At 39.0% G+C, this 21,424-nt stretch overlaps 1 protein-coding gene across 1 annotated transcript in view; it reads right to left on the bottom strand.

The window, feature by feature from the left end:
• Positions 1–21,424, bottom strand: part of Abca13 (ATP binding cassette subfamily A member 13) — a 427,810-nt gene that overhangs the window by 356,729 nt on the left and 49,657 nt on the right. The window contains exons 8-15 of the mRNA XM_076864534.2: positions 20,372–20,505; positions 18,414–18,578; positions 16,435–16,634; positions 10,629–10,756; positions 9,712–9,812; positions 9,300–9,467; positions 7,149–7,354; positions 6,262–6,401 (exon numbers count right to left, since the gene is read on the bottom strand). Of these exons, the coding sequence (XP_076720649.2) occupies positions 6,262–6,401; positions 7,149–7,354; positions 9,300–9,467; positions 9,712–9,812; positions 10,629–10,756; positions 16,435–16,634; positions 18,414–18,578; positions 20,372–20,505 (1,242 nt within the window). The remainder of the gene's footprint in view (positions 1–6,261; positions 6,402–7,148; positions 7,355–9,299; positions 9,468–9,711; positions 9,813–10,628; positions 10,757–16,434; positions 16,635–18,413; positions 18,579–20,371; positions 20,506–21,424) is intronic.

Here is a 21,424-nt window from a genome sequence, read left to right as displayed (position 1 = left end):
ACTAAAATTAAAAAGACTGCACATAACAAGTGTTGGAGAGATGTGTAGTATGAGAACCCTCATATACTGCTGACAGTAATGCAAAATTAGAAAACAACTTTGAAAAAATAGCTTGTTGGGGTTTTTATTTTTTTAAGTTAAACATACACCTTCCATGTAATCCAGTTATTTTATTGCTAAAGACAATATATCATATTTTCAAACATACACAAATGTTCAAAGCAACTTAATGTGAAATAGCCAGAAATGCTACACAATCCAATTATGAATTACTGGCATGGACAAACTATGATACATCCTTTCAACTGAAAAGTAATCAGTGAATGACCACACTAGGCATGGATGAATCTCAAATTATCAATGCTCATCAATTATGCTACATGAAACAGGACAGAAAAAGTACATGTTGCATAATTCCATTTGCAAAATTTTCTAGAAAATTAAAACTATGGTGACAGAAAGCAGAGCAGTGATTGCCTGGGAACAGAGGAGGGGCTTGAATTGACAGTCAGAGGGGAACACAAAAAATGGGAGGTAGCTTTGGGTAGTGTTGAGTCTCATTTCATATATTCATATTTAAATACTACCAGGTTGTATACTTTAAATATGTATGTTTTATTGAATGTCTACTATATTTCAATAAAACTTTTTTTGTGGGGAGGTACTGGGGATTGAACTCAGGAGCATTCAACTACTGAGCCACATCCCCAGCCCTTTTTTGCATTTTATTTTGAGACAGGGTCTCACTGAGTTGCTTAGTGCCTGGCTTTTGCTGAGGCTGGCTTTGAACTTGAGATCCTCCTGCCTAGCCTCCTGAGCTGCTGGGATTACAGGCATATGACTATTTCAATAAAATTTTTAAGACAAAAATCCTTCTAATTTGAGGCAAATAATTTAACCTCTGTAGTCTTTATTTCACAAGTAAAACTGCGTAAAACTTGCACCCATTGTACCTCACTAATTTTCCATGGAAACAGAAAGGCTATGTGTCAGAAATTTTGTAAGCATTTATAGCGGGGGTGGGGGGAGATGAAAATAATTTAGAAATAGCACAATAGATATGTGAGTAACATCTGATAAGCATGAGTACTACAAAAAGAAAAAAAGCAGTATTCAAAAAATTTTTTAAACAAAAGAAGAAAAGAAAATCCTCATAGCAAATTTTCTGTTACTTGCAATTCATCATAATTTTGACATTCATTGCACTGGGGAAGGAAAGGAAGCTACTGTCCATTATACATGACTATGGTACTATGCTGGGCATTTTACATACACTATCATGTTTAGCCTTCATAAAAACCAAGTAAAGTTAGTTATATAAGTTTTATTTTACCAAGAATAAAAATGGTAAATGAGGGCCCACTCAAATAAAACCCATCAGATGCAATGTTTGATCTCAAGTCCACCTGCTTTCAAAATCCATGCCAAAATACCAAACTGTGACCATGTTTTAGCTGCATGATAAAACTACACTCTGCAAATTTAAATACCTACATTAGAACAATTAATTCATCTCTATTATACCACATTCTTAGGATGTACTGTTGTTTGTTTTGTTTTCTTTTTAAAGGAAAAACAATGGAAATAATGGATACAGGAAAGATGAATGTATAACAACAGGATTGTTCTGCTGTTACTCGTGTTGTTCTGTAGTTATTTAATGCTTCTTAAACTTTCATATGCTTATAAGTCATCTGGGCATCTTCTTAAAATGTATATTCTATATGTTGGAGAAGAGAGAGCCTCTTTAACAAATGATGCTGGGAAAACTGAATATCCCTATGTGGAAGAAGGAGACTAGATCCCTATGTCTCACCCTGCACAAAAGTCAAATCAAAGTGGATCAAAGACTCAGGGGTTATAGACTAGAAGCCTTGCAACTGCTAGAAGAAAATAGGGCCAACACTCTCTCATATTGGTGTGGACACAGACTAAAAAAGACCTTTAAGCTCAAGAAATAAAACCAAGAATCAGTAAATTAGAGGACATCAAGAATAAGTGACCACCAGCAAAAGTAAGTGATATAAAAGGAAGACAAGGGTAAGAGAGAAAGTGAAGGTGTAGAATGATTCCCCCACCCAGAACATGTGGCCAACAACCTAGCACTGTGAACAGAAATACTGAGCTTCTTAAAGTGGCAAACCAAAGGACCCATCCTCTGGCATGTAGATTTGATATTTCATTGAATCCATATAGTGCATATGACCATTTAATTCCAGCAGCCTCATTTGAAGAGGAAGAAAGGAAAGAACACAAGGTGGCCATGCCACAAGAGAAGAAAAGATAAATACCCATTGCTAGTTCCAAGCCCTCCACATCTGATATGCAGGCATTCCAAGGAGGAACTAACAACCCCAACGAGATGAAGCAGGGTCAGGACACACCAGGAAAGTGGGAGATATGGAAACAGACAACCAGCCCTAGAGCAGAAAGACAGAGTCAGAAGTACACATTTCACTTGGGTTTTGACTTGGGTTCAAAAAAGCATATGTGGTGGGAGGTGGGAAGACCTTGTGAGTCATGCAGTGGAGTTTATAAATTTTAGGGAATTTTTTACTTTATGACACTGGCAAGGAGAAGAAAGCTATGATACAATAAGAAATGCATATATTTGGTCACTGCTTTTGTTTCCTGGACACAGAGCTCCAAAATCCTCAAAGAGATAAGTGTCTTTTAAATACTAATAAGATAGCTGGGGGTCTTGTGCCTGAGCCAGTATGTTGGAGTGTTGACCCTATATTTTCTTCTAGTAGTTGCCATGTTTCCAGTCTAACTCCTACATCTTTGATCCACTTTGAGTTGATTTTTGGGCAGGATGAGAGATAGGAATCCAGTTTTTCATATATATATATTTTATATATTTGTCAAGAGTCAGACACTATATTTATGTGCATTTTTCTCTGTCTTCTGTTCTATTCCATTGGTCTTCATGTCTGTTTTTATGCCAATACCATTTTGTTTTTATAGTCCTGAAGTATAATTTGAGACCAGGTATTGGGATGCCACCAACAGCATGCTTATTGCTCAGCATTGATTTGGCTATTCTGGGTCTTTTATTCCTCCATATGAATTTTAGTATTATTTTTTCTAGTTTCTAGTGAAGAATGTCATTGGCATTTCAATGGGGATTCATTGGGGATTACACTGAATCCATATAGTGCATATGACCATCTTAACAATGTTAATTCTGCCTATCCATGAACATTGAAGGTCTTTGCCTCTTCTGAGGTCTTCAGTTTCTTTCTTCAGTGTTCTATTGTTTTTATTGTAGAGAACTTTCACCTCCTTTATTAGATTTATTCCTACAGATTTTATTTTTAGGCTATTGTAATGGAATTGTTTTCCTGACATTTTTATCAGCAGATTCGTTAATGGAGTATAGAAAAGCTATTGATGTTTGTACGTTGATCTTACATCCTGTTACTTTGCTGAATTTGTTTATTGGCTCTAGAAGTCTTTTACTGGAGTATTTTGGGTCTTCTAAGTATAGAATTGTGTCATCAGCAGAGATAATTTGACTTCTTCTTTTCCTATTTGTATCGCTTTAATTTCCTTCTCTTGCCTGATTGCTCTGGCTAGAGTTTCAAAAACTAAAATTAAAAAGCTTCTGCACAGCAAAAGGAAACAATTAAAGAGTATAAAGAGAGGACCTACAGAATGAGAGAAAATCTTTGTCAATTACTCTTCCAATGGGAGAGTAATAACCATAAATAGATAAATAAATATATATATATATATATATATATATATATATATATATATCACTCAAATATGTATATATGTATATATATAAATTAACATTTTAAAATGTTTAAAAATTAACATTAAAAATTATATATATATAAATTAACATTAAAAAACAATTCAATCAATAAATGGGCAATTGAACTAAACAGATACTTTTGAAAAGAAGTGCAAATAATCAAAAACACAAATAATAATAAATACTGATGAGGATGTGGGGAAAAAGATACACTTATACATTGCTTGTGGGACTGAAAATTAGCACAACCTCTATGGAAAGCAGTATGGAGATTCCTCAAAAGATGAGGAATGGGCCCACCCTATAACCCAGCTATCCCACTCTTTTGGTATTTATTCAAAAAGAACTAAAATCAGCATTCTATACTGATACATGCATACCAATATTTGTAGCCACATAATTCACCATATCCAACTTATGAAATCAGCCTCACTGTCCTTCAATAGACAACAGAGTAAAGAAAATTATATATATATACATATACACACACACATATGTGTGTATGTGTGTACACACAAAAAAAATGGGAGTTTTACTCAGCCATGAAAAAAGAATGAAATTATGACATTTGCTGGCAAATGCATGGAACTGGAGATCATGCTAAGTGAAATAAGCTAGACTCAGAAAGCAGAAAATCAAATGTTTTCTCTTATATATGGAAGATAGAGAGAAATAAGAAATTTTAAAAAGGAGAGGGTCTCATGAAAATAGAAGGAAGAACAGTGGGGTAGAGGAAGGTGAGTGAAGGGAAGAAAGTGGGGATGGGAAAGGAGAGAAACAGCAAAATGAAGTTAACCAAACCATATCACAATGAATTCCACACCTGAGTGTAACTGTAATTCACAAATTTTAAAAATTCTATTTAAAAAACATTGCTTGGGGGGAGTGGTTCCTAGACAGCCTCAGGATAGAAGCTGATTGTCAGAAGAACCAACCATGAAATTAAAGGGTTTCAAGTTTCACCCCACCCTGTACCCCCTCCTTTACTCTCCCCCTGAATCACTAAGGTGAGGAGAAAAGCTGGAGATTTTATTAATTGCTAATGGTCTATGATTAATCTTGATTGCCTAACAAAACCTCCATGAAAACCCCAAAGGGTAGGGGCTCAAAGAGCTTGCAGGTTGTGCACTCCTGGGGGTGCTGGAGGGTGGTGCACCCACAGAAGGCATGGAGGTTCTGCACCCCTGACCTGCCTCCTCCATACCTTGTCCTATGTATCTCTTCCCTCTTATGGTTCTTCAGTTATGTCCTTTACAATAAGCAGTAGTCTTGTCTGAAAACTGTTTCCCTGAGTTCTGGGAGCTGTTCTAGCAAATTGTAGAACTTGAGGAAGGGGTCACAGGAATCCTGATTTGTAGCCTATCGTCAGAAGTCAAAAGGGAGGCCCAAACTTGGAGTTGGCATCTAAAGTAAGGACAGACTGTGTGAGACTAAGAACTTAACCTGTGACATCTGATGCTATCTCCAGGTAGACAGTGTTGGAACTGAATTGAATTATAGGTCACCAACTGGTCTCCAAAGAGAATTGGAAAATTGCTTCGTATGGAAAAAAACCCACACATATGGCACAGAAATCAGAAGAGCTGAGTATAGAGAAAACTTCAGTTTTTTGAATTGTTGTTGTTGGGGTTTGTTGTTGTTGTTGTTTTCTCTGCACTTATAACAGGTTCACTTCATGCTTTGAAGATAAACCTTGCTACTCCACCACTGGAAGCAGATTTTGTTGGTTTTTTCCCCCTTCTTCTTTTCCGTTTCCCATTCCCAAACCATGGCAGAAGCAAGAGTAACCTTCTTTTCATCCGAGACCAAGTTATCTGTTCTTTGGCTCAGAGACCTCAGAAATAAAAGAATTCAGACTTCAGGACTGGCACCAGTGGATCTAAACAGCTCTCTCTCAAAGCTACTGCTTGGATAGGAACTATGACTCCTGTGAGGGCTCACCTGGAAGTTAGCCTTTGTAACCCCTCTTTAAAAGCCCACAATTCCCCTTGACAATGAGAATCTCAGCCTCTTAGACAGGAGGCCCATAGTAAAGCAATAAAATTTCTTTTTCCTATTGCTCAAAACCTTGTCCTCACTATTGGAGCAGCTTCAGGGAAAAGGACGGAGATTTCAGGATCACACTGAGCATGATCAGCATGAGACGTTTTCTCCAGTATGAGGGATAGACTTAGTGCTAAATCAAATGAATAGGCCACATAGGAAGTCCATCAGGACTCTCATGAGGAGGGTCATGGTTAGTCTGCATGTGCATTTATCTAAACCAGAACAATCCCAAGAGGAAAATGAGTCATAAGAGAAAGTTCTGCAAGGACCCAGAGAGGGTGGGGTCTTGTCATAATGGAAGGGAAAACCTGACTACCATAATCGTAAGAGTGAATTGTCCTTGGAGAACCTTCCATTTTAATCTGCCCTTCATGAAGTAGGATGGACTTTCATGAGATCATCTTACCTCACTAACTGAAGAAAATACCCCACATTCTTGTCTCTAGCCTTACCCAGAAGACTGTTCTGGAAACTTCCTTGCATGTTCACACATCGAGCCACTTCACAAGCCTTCCTGAGAATCCCTAGGAAGGCCTTCCCATAGGATATCTGTTCCAGGGACGGTTGTACTTTTTCAAGCATATGAAACATCCTGCAGTCAAAAAGAAGCCAGAGATGATAATGATGCTCCAGATGGCAGATCATTATAAATCCATCTAAACAGAGACATAGGCAACTGTCTGGCAGTCCTCATATGAAAGAAATTAGATTCTTCGAAATGGTTCACTTAATATTTATTTGTTTGTTTATGAGTTCCTCCACCCTGATTTACAAAGTGAGGGAAAACCATTTATGGGACCACATAAAATATAAGAAAGAGTAAATCAAGAGAAAAGAAAGAGGGAAAATAAAGAACATAAAATAAAATGAACTTTGAGGCCAAGAATACATTCCCTAGTTGATGTATTTGAGTGTGAATTTCCTAGCAGCTGAGGAAAGTAGAAATTGATCATACATATAATTTTCAGAGTCATAAAATAAAAACAAGGCAAATTTTCTGGAGAAGTAGGACTCCCAAGGCAAGATTTCCATTAGTAGTTAATGTGATAATTCTGTGTATAGTTCTAACAAGAACCTCAAACATATGCATTCCTTAGACTCAATTAGTCCCTGAATTTCTTATGAAAGATTAAACCAATAGTTAAATTTAAGGGAACTGTTTAATATGTTATAGTTTTGGATGCTTTCTGGTATACAAAAAGTTAGATTCAAAATAAACATCTTTCTATTCATTCATTAGCAATAGAATCTAAATATTGATCTATCATTTGAATGAGAAGCATTTGACCTCATTTTAATGACAAAGTATTGGGAAGTTTTCCATCCAATGCATACTCACAGGGTGGCGACAAGCTGGTGCTCACAGCCACCAGAGGAGACACGGGTCCCAGGTGAGGCAACAGCACCCTCCAACTGGAAGAGCCGAGAACAGGAAAGGCTCACTTCTGACAGCTGTGTCTCCAGTTCCTGCCAGCCCAAATACTCTTCCAGTACCGAAACTGGCATGTCTGTGTGCCCAGTAATGACCTCTTGCAAAATATGGTCCTTAATAAGAGAATAAAACATCACTTATAATAAATCATTCAAATGTGGGTATTTGAAATGTAACCTACCCAGTCTTGTGTATCCAGGGTTCCACTTGAATTGGGCATCAAAGACCATGAACTATAGGATCATGACTACTAAGTCATAGTGCTGACTCAAATCTTTACTCATGTCCAAAATCATAGACCCCAAAATAAAACCTTATACAGCAATAGAGTCAGGTAACTTATAACTCACTTTATTAGGAACCCAATAAGCAGGAACCCAAGTATCATAGTCAGCTATGGTAGCTTGTATCCCCACAGGTCCCCAATAAACCAAACCTTCTGAAAATTGTACTCTCAGTAATCCCCTCCCACAATCCATCTAGGCCTGGCTCTGACTCATATTAACCCACAAAATGAAGTACAGGTGACTTATGCCAATTCCAGTCCCACCCTTTCTAAGCTGTCCTCGCGTGCTTTAAAAGCCTTCCTTCTGGCCTATTTTTTTTTTTTTTTTGGATGCCTGGATACCATGTGAGAAGTCTATCTATCCTCCTGAGAAACTATGTGAGGAGGCTCCCCAGAGAAGCCTGTGACTTCTGTGGAAAATGAGAGGTTCCAGTCCTTTACATCCCAGCTGAGCATCCAGAGTCCACCCCCCATGGCCCTCTGACTATAACTACAGGAGAAGCACCCAGTAAGATCATCAGAAGAACCCCCTAGATAAGCCCAGTCAACCCACAGAGTCACAAGAGATAACAGAATGATGTTTTGTTTTCAGCCACTAAGTTATGGAATGGTTTGCTACTGACATATCTGAGCACCCTTAGAAAGGCTATCTCACATATATGTGACCTAGAAAAACACTCATCACTGCAGCAGATCCCGCTGGATCCCAGCTCCATGTGAGACTATGAGTTAGGCTATATAGACACAGGGAAATTTGAAATGGGCTTTCTGCCAGAAAAGAATTTATACCTGCTAGCAGGGAAAAAAAATGTGCAAATAGGTAGAGTCATCATGTGCTTGCATGACTTCAAACACACTTTTCCATCTGCCTAGCATTCTCTCTGACTTCTCATTGCTTCCAAAATCTTATGCCTCATTTTAGTAAGTCTCATCAACATCTTAGGGGAGATTTCTAGATGCTGAGCCCCTGTACACTTAGGCCATCTGCACTTCTCAGCCAAGAGAGTGTGTTCATGTTTGTACTCTCTTCCACATGTCACCTTGCCAAGCAGACACTGAGAAAGCATTGATGGCTGAACTATGTACACATGACCATCCCGTGTTCATTTTCCTGTGACATTATTTCACTGGTTTTATCTCATGGCATGTAAGGAAGAAGTTAAAAAAGAAATAGGTAATTCTGGAAGGAAAAAATGAAGAAAAAACATATTACTATAAGGTTTAATACTCAGGAAGAAAAATAGAAGCTAGACTTGACATAATAATCTTTCCCAAAAAAATTGCCGAATAGTCCCAAGTTGAGTGCTCTGCAAAGGTGAGCGCTCTCAGAAGTGTTCTGGGCTGTGACATGACAAACACATGATTTTCAAAGTCTGTGACCCTGAAAGCCAAAGCTCTGCTATAAGTTGACTGATCACCAGAGTTATCCCTCCACTTTTCTCCCCATATGCAGCTAAAAATGGAACAGGATAAATGGCCAGGAAACCAGAGAAGCAGAAGTGCTGGTTTAAATGTTTGAGATTGTCTTGGGGAAGGTCAAGTTGGTTTTGGTAGACTCGAGGGCACACACACTCCCAAGCTGTCAAACAGAAGGGATAAAATTGAGGAACACAATTCAGGTAGCCAGTTTCCTTTAGATGTATGAACAATTAATTCAATATTAGCATCTTCAGTTAAATTAACTGAAATTAATTTCAATTAATTTAAGAAATTAACCTTAGATATGAGCCCAGTTGGTGCCCATGAAAGAGATCAGATAGTGGAGTACTTACAACATCCTTTACTGTACCAAGTAGCCTGTTGAAAACACTGGTCTCGTTGAAGGAGGTATGGTTGCATAACAGTCCCCAGGAGTCCCTCCAGATCCCAGGGGGCAGAGGGACCTCCTTCTCAGACAAGCGTTCATTCAGGCAGGGAGCAGTGGCATTCTTCGTCAACATCTAAAAGATTAATGAGGATGGAAAAGGGTACCATTTAGAGAGTATAGTCATGCTCACCATGAGCTCAAGAACTACAAATAGAAACAAACAATCAAAATGTTAAAATGCAACCTAAAGTTCTTCAAAATGTGTCTATTCTCTTTATTTTGCTAGCACAATCCACAATAGGAAAAGCTTAATATTGCATGAGCTTCTTCAATGTTTTATGAAAATGGTTTATGTATAATCCTTGGCTGTGATTTACCTGCTTTAACCCTTCAAAGAACACATCCTTTTCTAGTTTCCATCGATCAGGTCTGTCCTGCATAGAATTGTTCGCTGAAGTCTCCAGGTGAATGAGGATTGCTGCAAGATCAACAATTCGATTTATTCCTCACCCAAGTTAGGCTTCTTCAAGCTTGATTTCTATGTACAGTGTGAATCAATAAATTGAATTCTAAAAACACACATTTCAGTAAATTTGACCTGAGGTATTTCATTATCTTCCTTAGAAAGGAAAACGGGGAAAGACATTATAATCCTGTCTTATCCTTTTTGAAGACACATGAATATGGGTTCCTTGTTAGAGGAGAGTTTTGCTTCTTTAAAGCAATATCCCCTCCTCATTTCTTCTCCCTCCTCCATCAGATGACGAAAAGACAGCCCACTCAGGCAAAAATGAAAACTTGACTTCCTCAGAAGAGTGCAGAAAGAAAAGCATCCACCATAGTCAACAGAAGTTCCAAGGACATGCTGTATACCCAGGAGAAATAAGATCTCTATTAGATACTGAGAAACAGAGGGGAGGGATATAAAACATAATGATTCACTTACTCACAATGCACCCTGGTCCCTGTCCAGCCTGAGAACTGTTTGTGCTGATGTGAATGTAAAAGTCAGACTTCAGTCCTAGGAAACTGCCTATCCCAGCCCACACTGTAGGCATATATTGGACAGTAGGATACACCTGTCACTGTGACAGTTTTGTGTATTCAGTCATGGCATGCTGTATGTGAAATACCCCAGAAGGCTTTGTAACAAAGCATAAATATACATACAACAGCAGCATAACTTAGTTCCAAACTTGACAACATTGTCAGGCAGTTGCAAGTTCGTTTTCCAATAAATGTCATGTTTGCTCTTAGTGAGTTTCGGTGACAAATGACACTAGAGTTGTTTTACCTTGGATGAAATGCAAATCCTGGGCTATTGCATTCCTGAGAGCACCACTCAGCTGCAGCAATCTCTTTAGGTCTGGCCACTGGGGCAGGCTTTGCAGCACACTCTGCAATTTCTGCAGACTCTGTGATCTAAGAGCAAAAAGAAATGAGTGAAATGAAATGAAAGTCTTTTAAGGCACCAGCTAGGGAAATGAAACTCCCATGCAAATGAAAACATCTCACTACTTTGAAAACTGTGTTCATGGACTGAAAGTCTCATTTCATCATCTAACCAGGTTCATGACAAACTGCATTATTTGAATCAGCTGATTTGTAGATTCTTTAGGTACTGAATATGGACTAGACATTCTGTTTTATCCCAGAACAGGAAAGTATACTCCTAACAGTATGGAAAAGAAGAGAGGATTGGCATAAAGTTCCAGGTGGAATTCATCACTTTTTGCCTCGAAGCGTATGGTTATGAGATGTAGGAACAATTTGAGAAAAGTTTCAAAATATTGAAAAGCTGTATGGTGATGATATACAGCATCCATCAAAGTGGTCCCAACTAGGGCAAGTTAACAACACCTGTAAGAGTCTCTGAAGTCAAAGGGGGATAGTCAGGCTGCCTGACATCTGCAGTACCTGGAGTTTTAGATGGCAGACATGTTGAAGATGGAGATGGAGTAAAGAACCTGAGGCCAGCTGCAAAGACTATACTATTGAGATGTTCACCTTCAAAGCCAAGCAGAAAAGTCTCCAGGGGAAATATTTCAAGCACTACTCCATTAGAGATGCATCTGCCTTCCTACCAGAGCATCTCACTAGGGCTGGCAGAAGAGACAAAGGATTCTCAATCTCTAGACTCCAGTCTGTTAAACAAGGTAATATATTCCTCAAATAAATGCAGGAATTAACTCAGAAGAGAATCTGGAAAGAAAGTGAGTCTGAGAATGAGAGGAAATAAAAATGGAAGTGAATGTGGAAGACTGAAGAGCCAAGTGGGGGGGTCATGCTGTGGGAAGCCCACTGCCCAGGGCAGGAAAGTCCAGGCTGAGTCTTCTTGCAAGCACAGGGCATCCTCAGCCATGACAAAGATGGCAAGCTCAAAGGAGAGAAGCGTAGAAAGATGTGGTTTCTAAAAATGCCAAGCAAAATGCTCCAATGATGGAGCTCTGGCTATGCCACAGCTTCCAGCTTCTAGCCTGCATTTGGACTTTTCAACGCTTGGTCTTTACAGAATCTCAGTAGGCCTGGGTTAAAGGCAAGTTTGATAACTAGTTGCTGCTGTCCTGTAGTTTGTAAGCTGATGGATCTGAGCACTGCAGAGGGTATAGAGAGATCGAGGAGGATTCTGATGACAATTCTCCTACAAGAGATCAGCAGGAGGAAAACCATCCCCCACATCCATCACCATGGACATATGCCTGTCCCTAGCCTGAAGCCAGAGGCAGCTTCTTGGATTGAGCCTCCACAGGATGAGGTAGGGCTAGAGTACTCACTCTCTGACACTTTGGATTACACTGAGGAGGAAGCCTGGGGCTTACGGAAAGAACTGGAGTTTATGGACAAGAGGCAACTGTACTTTATTTTACTCTCTCCAGGGGGAAAATAAAGATAAACTGTGTGACCTGAAACTTAGATCTGGGCTGTCAAATTTGTTCGAGCTCTGGCCAGCAAGGACATCACATGGCCACCTCCGTGAGCAGACACTTCATAGCCACATGTATGTTGCAGAGTCAGGCCTTACTGGAGCCTCCCTCTGAGTCCTCGGCTTACCAGGAACACAGATGAAGAGCTCTCACTGCCCAGTCACCTGACTGATGTGACTGAACAGGAGCAGCCAAAACTTCAGACAAAACCTCAGAAGGTAAGAGGGTCGGTAATAACACCAGGTGCTCAGAAGGAAACAGAGAGCCTGATGATATTCTCATTTCTTTTGGTTGAAATTTGTGATTGAGGAAGAGAAATGAACAATTGGGTTTGGAGACAGGATGGAAAGAAAGAGAGAGATTTCCTGGACCAAGACTTGTGATAATTTCCTGCCACACACGAACGGGAATTGTACAAACATTTGCAGAAGCCTGGAGGCAAGTGGCTGATTGATTTCATCAGAATGTTCAAACTGGAGACACAAGGACAAAACCTTGAAAAAGAGGCAACAGAGACATCAACAGGTGCAACAAAATCAACCACCAAAAATACTAAGGTGGGAAAGGAAGCACCAACAATGCTCAGGAGACTAAACAGGGAGGACAGTGTCCAGCCACGAATATGGGGTTAAAGTGTGCAACCGAGAGGGAAAGTGATAGGAACATCAACCACACACACTCCTACTGGACTAGGACCATGACTCCATACAAAAACAAAAGAAAAAAATCTACTCCAAAAATAGTAAAATTTAATAAAAGAGATTACAAAGTCTTGATAGTGCCTTTGAGGAGACATTTGACATCCAGGGATCAAAACCAGTGAATCTGAAAAAAAAAAAAAAAAAAAAGGAGAATGCAAAGAAGGAGGGGAGAGTTTAGGAGATCACCTCGGTCAGTGGCAGAGGTGAGAAGGGCCAAGGTTTAAGAATATCTGCTCAAGGGTGGGGTGGGGGGGGGACATCCTCCACACAGGCATCTCTGTCAAGCCTCATATCAGCCTAGAGATGTGTACAGATTATTCCTTCTTGATAGGTGAAGACACAGGGCTCCTGGACAGTTCTGTACAAAGTCTCCAAAAGACCAGAGGGTTGATACCTAGAAAGAGACTGAGAGATCATTTAGTGATGCCATTACCAGATGGGGAGGCCAAGGCCCAAGGAGGACAATAGAAAGGCCATAGATGCACAGGCAACTGAATTTCTTGTCACCTAGACAGACCATGGGGCTGCAGTTTTGTATTACCCAAGGCAAAAGTGGCATCTAAATAGAGACATAGATGCCATTTGCTTACATTAGAGACATAGAGGCCAATTGCTTACATAAGTGATTCAGAGGACAATTGCTTATTCAGTGCTATTAGATACGGAAAATGACAAACCCCACAATAGTGAGGCCTGGGAAAAGGGACTGAAAAGGAAAGTCATACATTGACAGCATTGATCCTTTCCCAGTACATCCTTTCCCAGTGACAAGACCAGCCCTGGGTAGGAAATTATCCATCCAAGCCTAGACTGACAGTCTCTAGGAAGAACCAATGTATTAAACCTTCCCAAAATGAGTCCTTTCTCAGTGACAGTACAACGAGACCCCAGAGGTGAATATTGACCACTGTCCCTAGACCTTTCATCTGACCCACTGACTGCTAACCCAGACCCTCCATTAGACACACTCTGGCAATAATTAAATCACCTCTCAGGATGACCTAGGTAAGCCCAGTCCCTTTCTTTCTTTGGGGCTTGTTTTCCACTAGGAAAGTGCGTCCTATTGTCATTTTGTCCCTGTATCCCCTGTTCCCGTGTGAAACTTTATTCTTGAATAAAAGATCTGAGCTGATTTGTGAAGTTTGCGTTCATCCTGGTCAATTTTATGCTAACAAGTGCACATAGCAGGTGGATGGCAAAGCCTGTGCTAGGGTCCTCATCTTCCTGACCCTGAGTGTGTATAGAAATTAATGTGTGGGGGCCGGGAGAGCTCAGTTGTCCTCAACTGGTACTTGGGGTAATCTTAAGCTTCCTTAATCTTTGTATGAGTGAAGAGCCAAGTACAGGTTCCCAGGGGCTTCATTTCCTAAGTCAGAGAGCAGGCAGGAACCCAGGCTAATGTGCCAGGGGCAGTTGAGGTTTATAGGGTGATTTTAGGGTGACTTAAAGTGCTGTGTCTATGAATGAGTAGTGCTAACAGACTTGTTAAGCTTCCCAAACCACTCAACAGGGAAGTTTTCAAGAAGCCAATGCAAAGTCTTACATCGAAGTATTCTGCATCTGAAGTTAATTGATGACAGCACGTTGTGTAACTGTCCTTTGTTCAGCTCATTGTTTCAAGGTGTACCTGCTCTTACTGATATTCACCTTTTGGTTGCTCTCTCTCTCTCTCTCTCTCTCTCTCTATATATATATATATATATATATATATTATATATTTCTATATATCCATGTATGTATATATACATATATAATTATATATATACTTATTTATTTTTTAGTTGTAGTATATACTTATTTATTTTTTAGTTGTAGTTGGACTCGATACCTTTATTTTTGTATTTATTTTTATGTGGTGCTGAGGATCGAACCCAGGGCCTTGCACATGCTAGGCAAGAGCTCTACTGCGGAGCCACTTTCTGTTGCTTTTATAGCCCTTATAGAAATTTCATTGCTGCCTGAAGCTCCAATACCTCTGCCCCAGGGCAACTCTTAGTAAAAGATAAGAAACAAGACCTTCATAGCAAGAACCTATTTCCTAACTCCTTCCAGAAAATGTGAGAGACTAGGAAATGTTGGGAGTTGCTATTCATGGTGTAATTACAAAAAAAAACAATATATCCTTATACAATTCTGACATCATAATTTCATGTTCATGGAATTAGAGAACCAGAGCTCATGTGGCCCATGATATGAAATAAACCTTTTTGAGATTATATTGAGAAATCTAATTGTTTCCTTCCAGCAAAGATTTTAATTGTAAGCATATAATAAAATTCATTTTACTTCAAATTGTGACACTTACTGAGAAAAGAGACCCAATCTTACAGAACTGATCATTTTGATGAATTAATTTGATTTCCCTAAAAATTAAAAAAAAAACAGTTCTACTTTTTCCCACTTCTAAAATATTTCTAGTCTTAATGTAAACATTTCAAATATTTGCAACTTTATAATATGAAAACAGGCAGTTTCTTGTGTAACAGTACTTCTGACATGTATTTTAGAGGCACTGTTCATTTTAAAATACCAAAGACATAAAACCTAAAATCCAGGAATCTGGTATCTTCTCAAATGTCATTCCCCCTTTAGATTGCCTTCCACATCTGAACTGGTGTTCAGAATTTTTCAAAACGTTCTGCCCTAATTGTGGTCCAATATGAAAGTCTGGGATTTCCCTTTTGTTAACTTATCACCATCTAACCTAGCTGGCGACCTATGCTGGGTTTCCAAATCTGACTATTCCAATAACTTAAGAAAACAGTGAAGAAAGCATGCAAACATACAAACATAGCTTCTCAAAATCTGGGAGACCTCTTTGACCATAGGGGTCCATGAAAAAAGAGAGAGAACCTCTGGAATTATTTGTTCTCTATATAGGGGACACACGAGGGAAGGTTCCATGGAACATGCAATCGAGGCATCTTCTGTTAGTCAGTGCCAGAAAGTCCCTTCTTAGAATGTGGACTTAAATTTGAGATCATAAATGTTCTTTAAAAATGGATACTGACTTATAAAAATTATTCATGCATTTGTGTACATAAAAACAGTAGACTAGAAAATACAATGAAAGGTGATTTAGAGTCCCAAGTAATATCCAATCTGAGAGTAAAAGGAAAACACATAAACCAACTTAAAAGAGAAAACAAATATTCTATCCCTAAAAGGGCAAAGGGGTAGAATTACAAAGGAACAGGTGAGTGTAACTGAACCCCACTGGGTGACACCTACTCCTGGAGCCACAACTCTTTATCCTAGTAGAGGTAAAGCCCAAGTTATGGTGGGACACTATAATTGCTTGGTATCTCTTGCTCAAGACTTAAGGGCATGTATTTCCAGAGCAGCTCCTGACATTAACTAGGAATTAGTTTAGCTGCAGTTTCAAAAAATTTGTTTCTGACAGTAACCTCAGGCATTCTTGAAAATTCAGCATTGTCTATCCTTGTTAGTAACAAAAGAGAGAAATGTGCCTTACATCTGTGAAGAGTGAAGACTGTCTTCGGGCCCCTTGGATGCCAAGCTGTCACTCAGGATGAGCAGTCCAGTGTGCAAGGCTTCCACCACTTTCCATGGCTCATCCCCTTCTTCGAGCTGGTCCCTGAGGGCCCCCAGACTATGGCCAGCACCTGTGAGTATCTTCTGAAGCAGGCCATCCTGTTGCCACTGGTGAAACACCTACAAACTCAGAAACAAAAATATGATTATTAATAATAGCATTACAAATAACATATTTAGTAAAAACTATTAACAGACCATTATAAATGATAGCTGACATTTTATTTTGTTGAAAATTTAAAGTGTCTATTAATAACTGCATTTTGACTTCATATCCACTCAGAAATTAAAGTTGATGAATTGTAATAATTGATACTGCTAGCACCTTAGTTCTTTCTCTCCCCCACAAAAGATAAACAAAAGAGAGAAAGAAGAAAAGGGCAATAGCATACATTGTTTTAAATTAAATATTATTTGAATATGAAACTAAGCTGTTTAGGATTATTTAAATATGCTTTAGGTATTTTAAAATATATGTCATCGTTGATACACAGTCATTAAATACCACTTTATGACACGGGGCTGGTAGTTATGATACTAAAGAAAGGACCAAAGCCAGTCTCAGCAACTTAGGAAGGTCTTAAGCAACTCACGAGACCTTGTTTCTAAATAAAAATATAAAAAGAGCTGGGGATGTTGGTCAGTGATTAAGTACCCCTAGGTATACACAGTAGCCAGGATGTGGGGGTCCCTAGTACCCCACCAAAAAAGAACATCAATATTATAGTTTATCATCCATCAAAATAAAGCAAAATAGATCTTGCATACTCAAATGAGCATGGGACCTGCATAATGCAAAGGTATGTGAGCCTGAATTAACCATGTATTCAGGTAACTCAGATAATGCACAAAGCAAAAGTGCACATTGATGTTGGTCATCTCAATGCCATCACTTGATAATTTTAGTGCTTGATAAAGTTAGTGCCAGCAAGTGGACAATCACACTTATATTTTTGAAGGATGCTGTATGACTATTTGAAGATTCAACCTATATCATCTGAGCATATTAAGGGAGATGAAAGTTTTAGTGGGCTGTGTTCTTGAAGGAAAAAAACACAAAATGGGAAAGTAACACCTGAGATTGGGAGGTGATGGGTGTGGTGGGGAGGGATTCTCCTTCAGTCTCCAAAACTGCCCAAGAAACACAAAGCTATGAGTTGGCCAGGGCCTCTGCAGGCTTCCAAGGCCATCTGACAGATATAATGACTAAAGGTGTGCTACTTTATATCAGCATTTCTGAAAACAGATCAAAGCCTCCATTCCCCTTGTTTGGCTTTAAGTCCAACATTTTTTTTGGGGGGGGGGGTACCAAGGATTGAACATGGGGCCACTTGACCACTGAATCACATCCTCAGTCGTATAACTATTTTGTATTTTATTTAGAGACAAGGTCTCACTCAGTTGCTTAGCACCTCACCATTGCTGAGGCTGGCTTTGAACTTAGGATCCTCCTGCCTCAACCTTCCGGGCCACTGGGATTACAGGTGTGCGTCACTCCACCTGACCCCAGTCACCATTTTTATACAATACTTCTGAGCAAAACCAGACAAGAAGGCACAACGCAAGTGGAATGTGTATGCACAAATATCCAAGGACCTGATCAAAGCAGCCTGTGGCCGGGGATCTCACATCCCAACAGCAGTATGGATGTAGGAACCTCTTAGTTGCCAGGTGTGTGTTTAAAACACAGATGGCAATTTGTGTTGAAGGCCTTTTGACCTGAGGCTCGTGGACACCCAGGGAAGAAGGTATACACAGTGGCCAGGATGTGGGGGTCCTCAGGCCTTTCCTCAGGAAGGATATGAAATCAAAAGGTGAAGAACATGATGTTGAAAGGAATGAGTTTGGATACTGCAAACCAGTAGCTCCAAGTCACAGTGTCCAGATGCAGGCCTGTACCTGTCCATACAGTCGCAGCCAGCTGACTGAGTGGATGAGATAGTTCTTGGCTTCTGACCACTCGGGAGGACAGTCTCCACCATGGCCATCTCTCTCCACTTCGTCCTTGGATATGCTGGACAAGACTGAACACACCATCCTCTCTAAGGAGCTGTCTGTGGGAATCTGGCAACAATATGAAAGAAATGCTTAAAAGTAAAACCTTTGTTTTTTTCCTAGAACATTTCTTTTCTAAAAATAATAGCGCAAGATTTTCAAAGTGAAGCTCTTACATTTGCCTGATTAAAGAAGTAACCAGGTGACAAAGTGTTGCTTGTAGTGTCTGTGTGATTTATCCTGAGGGTACGCTTTTGTAGTTAAGGAAGAAAACTGATCCTATTTTTCAGAACTGGCCATAAGCAACAGAAACAGCTTTTTATTCCAGCAGAAGACATGAGGATGACACAAACATGGTTCATCTTCACTCTCTCACCAAAGCAAACAGAGGCCAGCCTAATTTAATTGATACTTTGCACTAACAAAGTTGCTTTTCTGAGAAAAAATTTCTTTTCTAATTATCAAAACCTACTTAATTGGGAAGATTCAAATTGAGGTCCTGGTTTAGAAACTGTTTAACATTTTGCATCAAATATTTATTTTATACACAAACTTCTCTAAAAATGCTCTCTAGATACTTAAGTCTGTCATAGAATGAGTTATATTCCCCTATTATATGGTCTTAGTGGTGCTGTATTTTAGGAATTTTATTGATTATTGCTATTATCTAAACATTTGTGCCCCCCCCCAAAATTCATTTACTGAAATCCTAACTAACTCTCAGGGTGATGAAATGAGGAGGTGGGACCTTCAGAAAGTGCTTACATCACAAGGGTGCAGCCTTTGTAATGGGATCAGTGCCCTTACAAAAGACCAACAAGGGAGCTCCTGCATTCTTTGCACCATGTAAAGACACAGCGAGAGGATGCTGTCTAAGAGCTAGAAAGTGAGCCTTCCCTGACATCAGGGGCACTGGAGACTTGACCTTGGACTTCCTGCCTCCAGAACTATGAGAAATAAATTCCTTTTGTATAAGCCACTCGGGCTATGGGAATTTGTTTTAACCATACAAACAGACTAATACAATGGCAACAATCAGAAAGCATTAAAGTCCTATTTTTTCGTCTTATAGTTCTCCTTTAAAACCCAGATTTTAAAAAGAAAATGTTCACTCATGATTATCAAAGCCACAAGATGTCTCATGTTTTCTGCTTTTTCTTCCCTTTAATTGAAAATAAAGCAAGTGTGGTGGCACATATCTGCAATTCCAGCTATGTGGGAGTCTGAGGCAGAAGGATGGCAAGATTGAGGCCAGTCGTGACAAGTTAGTTAGACTTTTTCTCAAAATAAAATTGAAAAATGGGCTGGGGATATAACTCAGTGGTAGAGCACTTGTCTAGCATGTGAAAAGCCCTGGGTTCAATCCCCAGTACCACTAAAAAAAAAAAAGAAGAAGAAGAAGAAGAAGAAGAAGAAGAAGAAGAAGAAGAAGAAGAAGAAGAAGAAGAAAGAAAGAAAGAAAGAAAAGAAAAGAAAGAAAGAAGGAAAGAAAGAAAAAGAAAACAAGTACTGTGGCACTACATACCATGTGGCACCACATACCATGTTAGAAAAATAAGACCCATCCCTGCCCAGATGCTCTGGGTCTCTGAGAGCAGATGAGACGAACGATTTCTAGATGAAATCTGAACGATTTCTAGATGAAAATGCTGTGTAAATCATTGCTACATCGTATTATTTAGGGAATAACAACAAGGGGGAAGAAAAGCCTGCACATGTTCAGTACAGACACAATTTGTTTTTCTAACATTTTCAATATGATGGTTGAATGCATGGTGTGGACCCGTGGATACAGAGGGCTGCCCATATTCTAGTCACACTCCCAAGGAGAGACAGTGTGACAAGCAGTCAAGTGCGCATACCTCCTTTAGCTCAGTTGAATAATTCAGGATTTGTTCCATTTGAAGATCATCAAAACCAAACTTGGATTTGAGATCAGACTGGACTTTCTGTGGATCCCACACCATATTCTGCAGGGACAGTTGATAAACTGACTCTACAAAACAATCAACAAGTTATACTGTCAGTAATTTTAATATTTTGATGTGTCTAAAGTAATTCAGAAAATAATGTCATTTTATGAAGACAGAATACCATTTGGGGGTCAAACAGGAACAATGCACAAAAGCTAAAAGAGTCGTTCTCCTTATATAAAGAAGATAGGTTCCAAGATTCCCAATGGAAACCTAAAACCATACATAATAATAATTCCTGCATATACTGTTTTTTTCATACTCATACATAATAAAGTTTAATTTATGAATCAGACACAGTAAGAGATTATAAATAATAATAAAGTAGAACAATAACAACATGCTGTAATAAAATTGCCAGCATCACCACTCTTGTGCTTTGAGGCCATTATTAACTACGATAAGGGCTACTTGAACTCAAGCATTGTGATACCATAACAGTCAATCTGCTAACTAAGACCGCTAAACTAAACAACTGATGGTCAGGCAATATATACAGTGTGGATACACTGGACAAAGTAACAATTCACATCCAGAAAAAAAACAAAGTGGAATGGTATGAGATTTCATCTCATTACTCAGAATGTTATATAATTTAAAACTTACAAATTATTTATTTCTAGAACTTTCTATTTAACATTTTTTGGACTGAAGTTGATCTTGGATAACTGAAAGTATAGAAAATGAAATCATAGATATGGGAAGACTATTTGAACTTGATGAGAGCGATGAGATTTCACACACTCTGACATAAATGGTTACAAAATTTCTGAAGTAATTTGAAAACATATTTCAAAAGCTTGATAAAATTCAATCATTCAACCCAACAATTTCACTTCTAAAATTCTATCTCAAGAAATCTAATCAGATAACTGAACAAAAATTAATGTTCAACAGCATTATTGTGTTGGTTTCTGGCTAATTAAATATTAAAAATCAGTT

Source organism: Callospermophilus lateralis, chromosome 1, assembly GCF_048772815.1.
Source record: "Callospermophilus lateralis isolate mCalLat2 chromosome 1, mCalLat2.hap1, whole genome shotgun sequence".
In the NCBI taxonomy this organism is placed as follows: domain Eukaryota; kingdom Metazoa; phylum Chordata; class Mammalia; order Rodentia; family Sciuridae; genus Callospermophilus; species Callospermophilus lateralis.
Note: the sequence above shows the minus strand (reverse complement) of the source record. Positions and strands in the feature narration are given on the sequence as shown.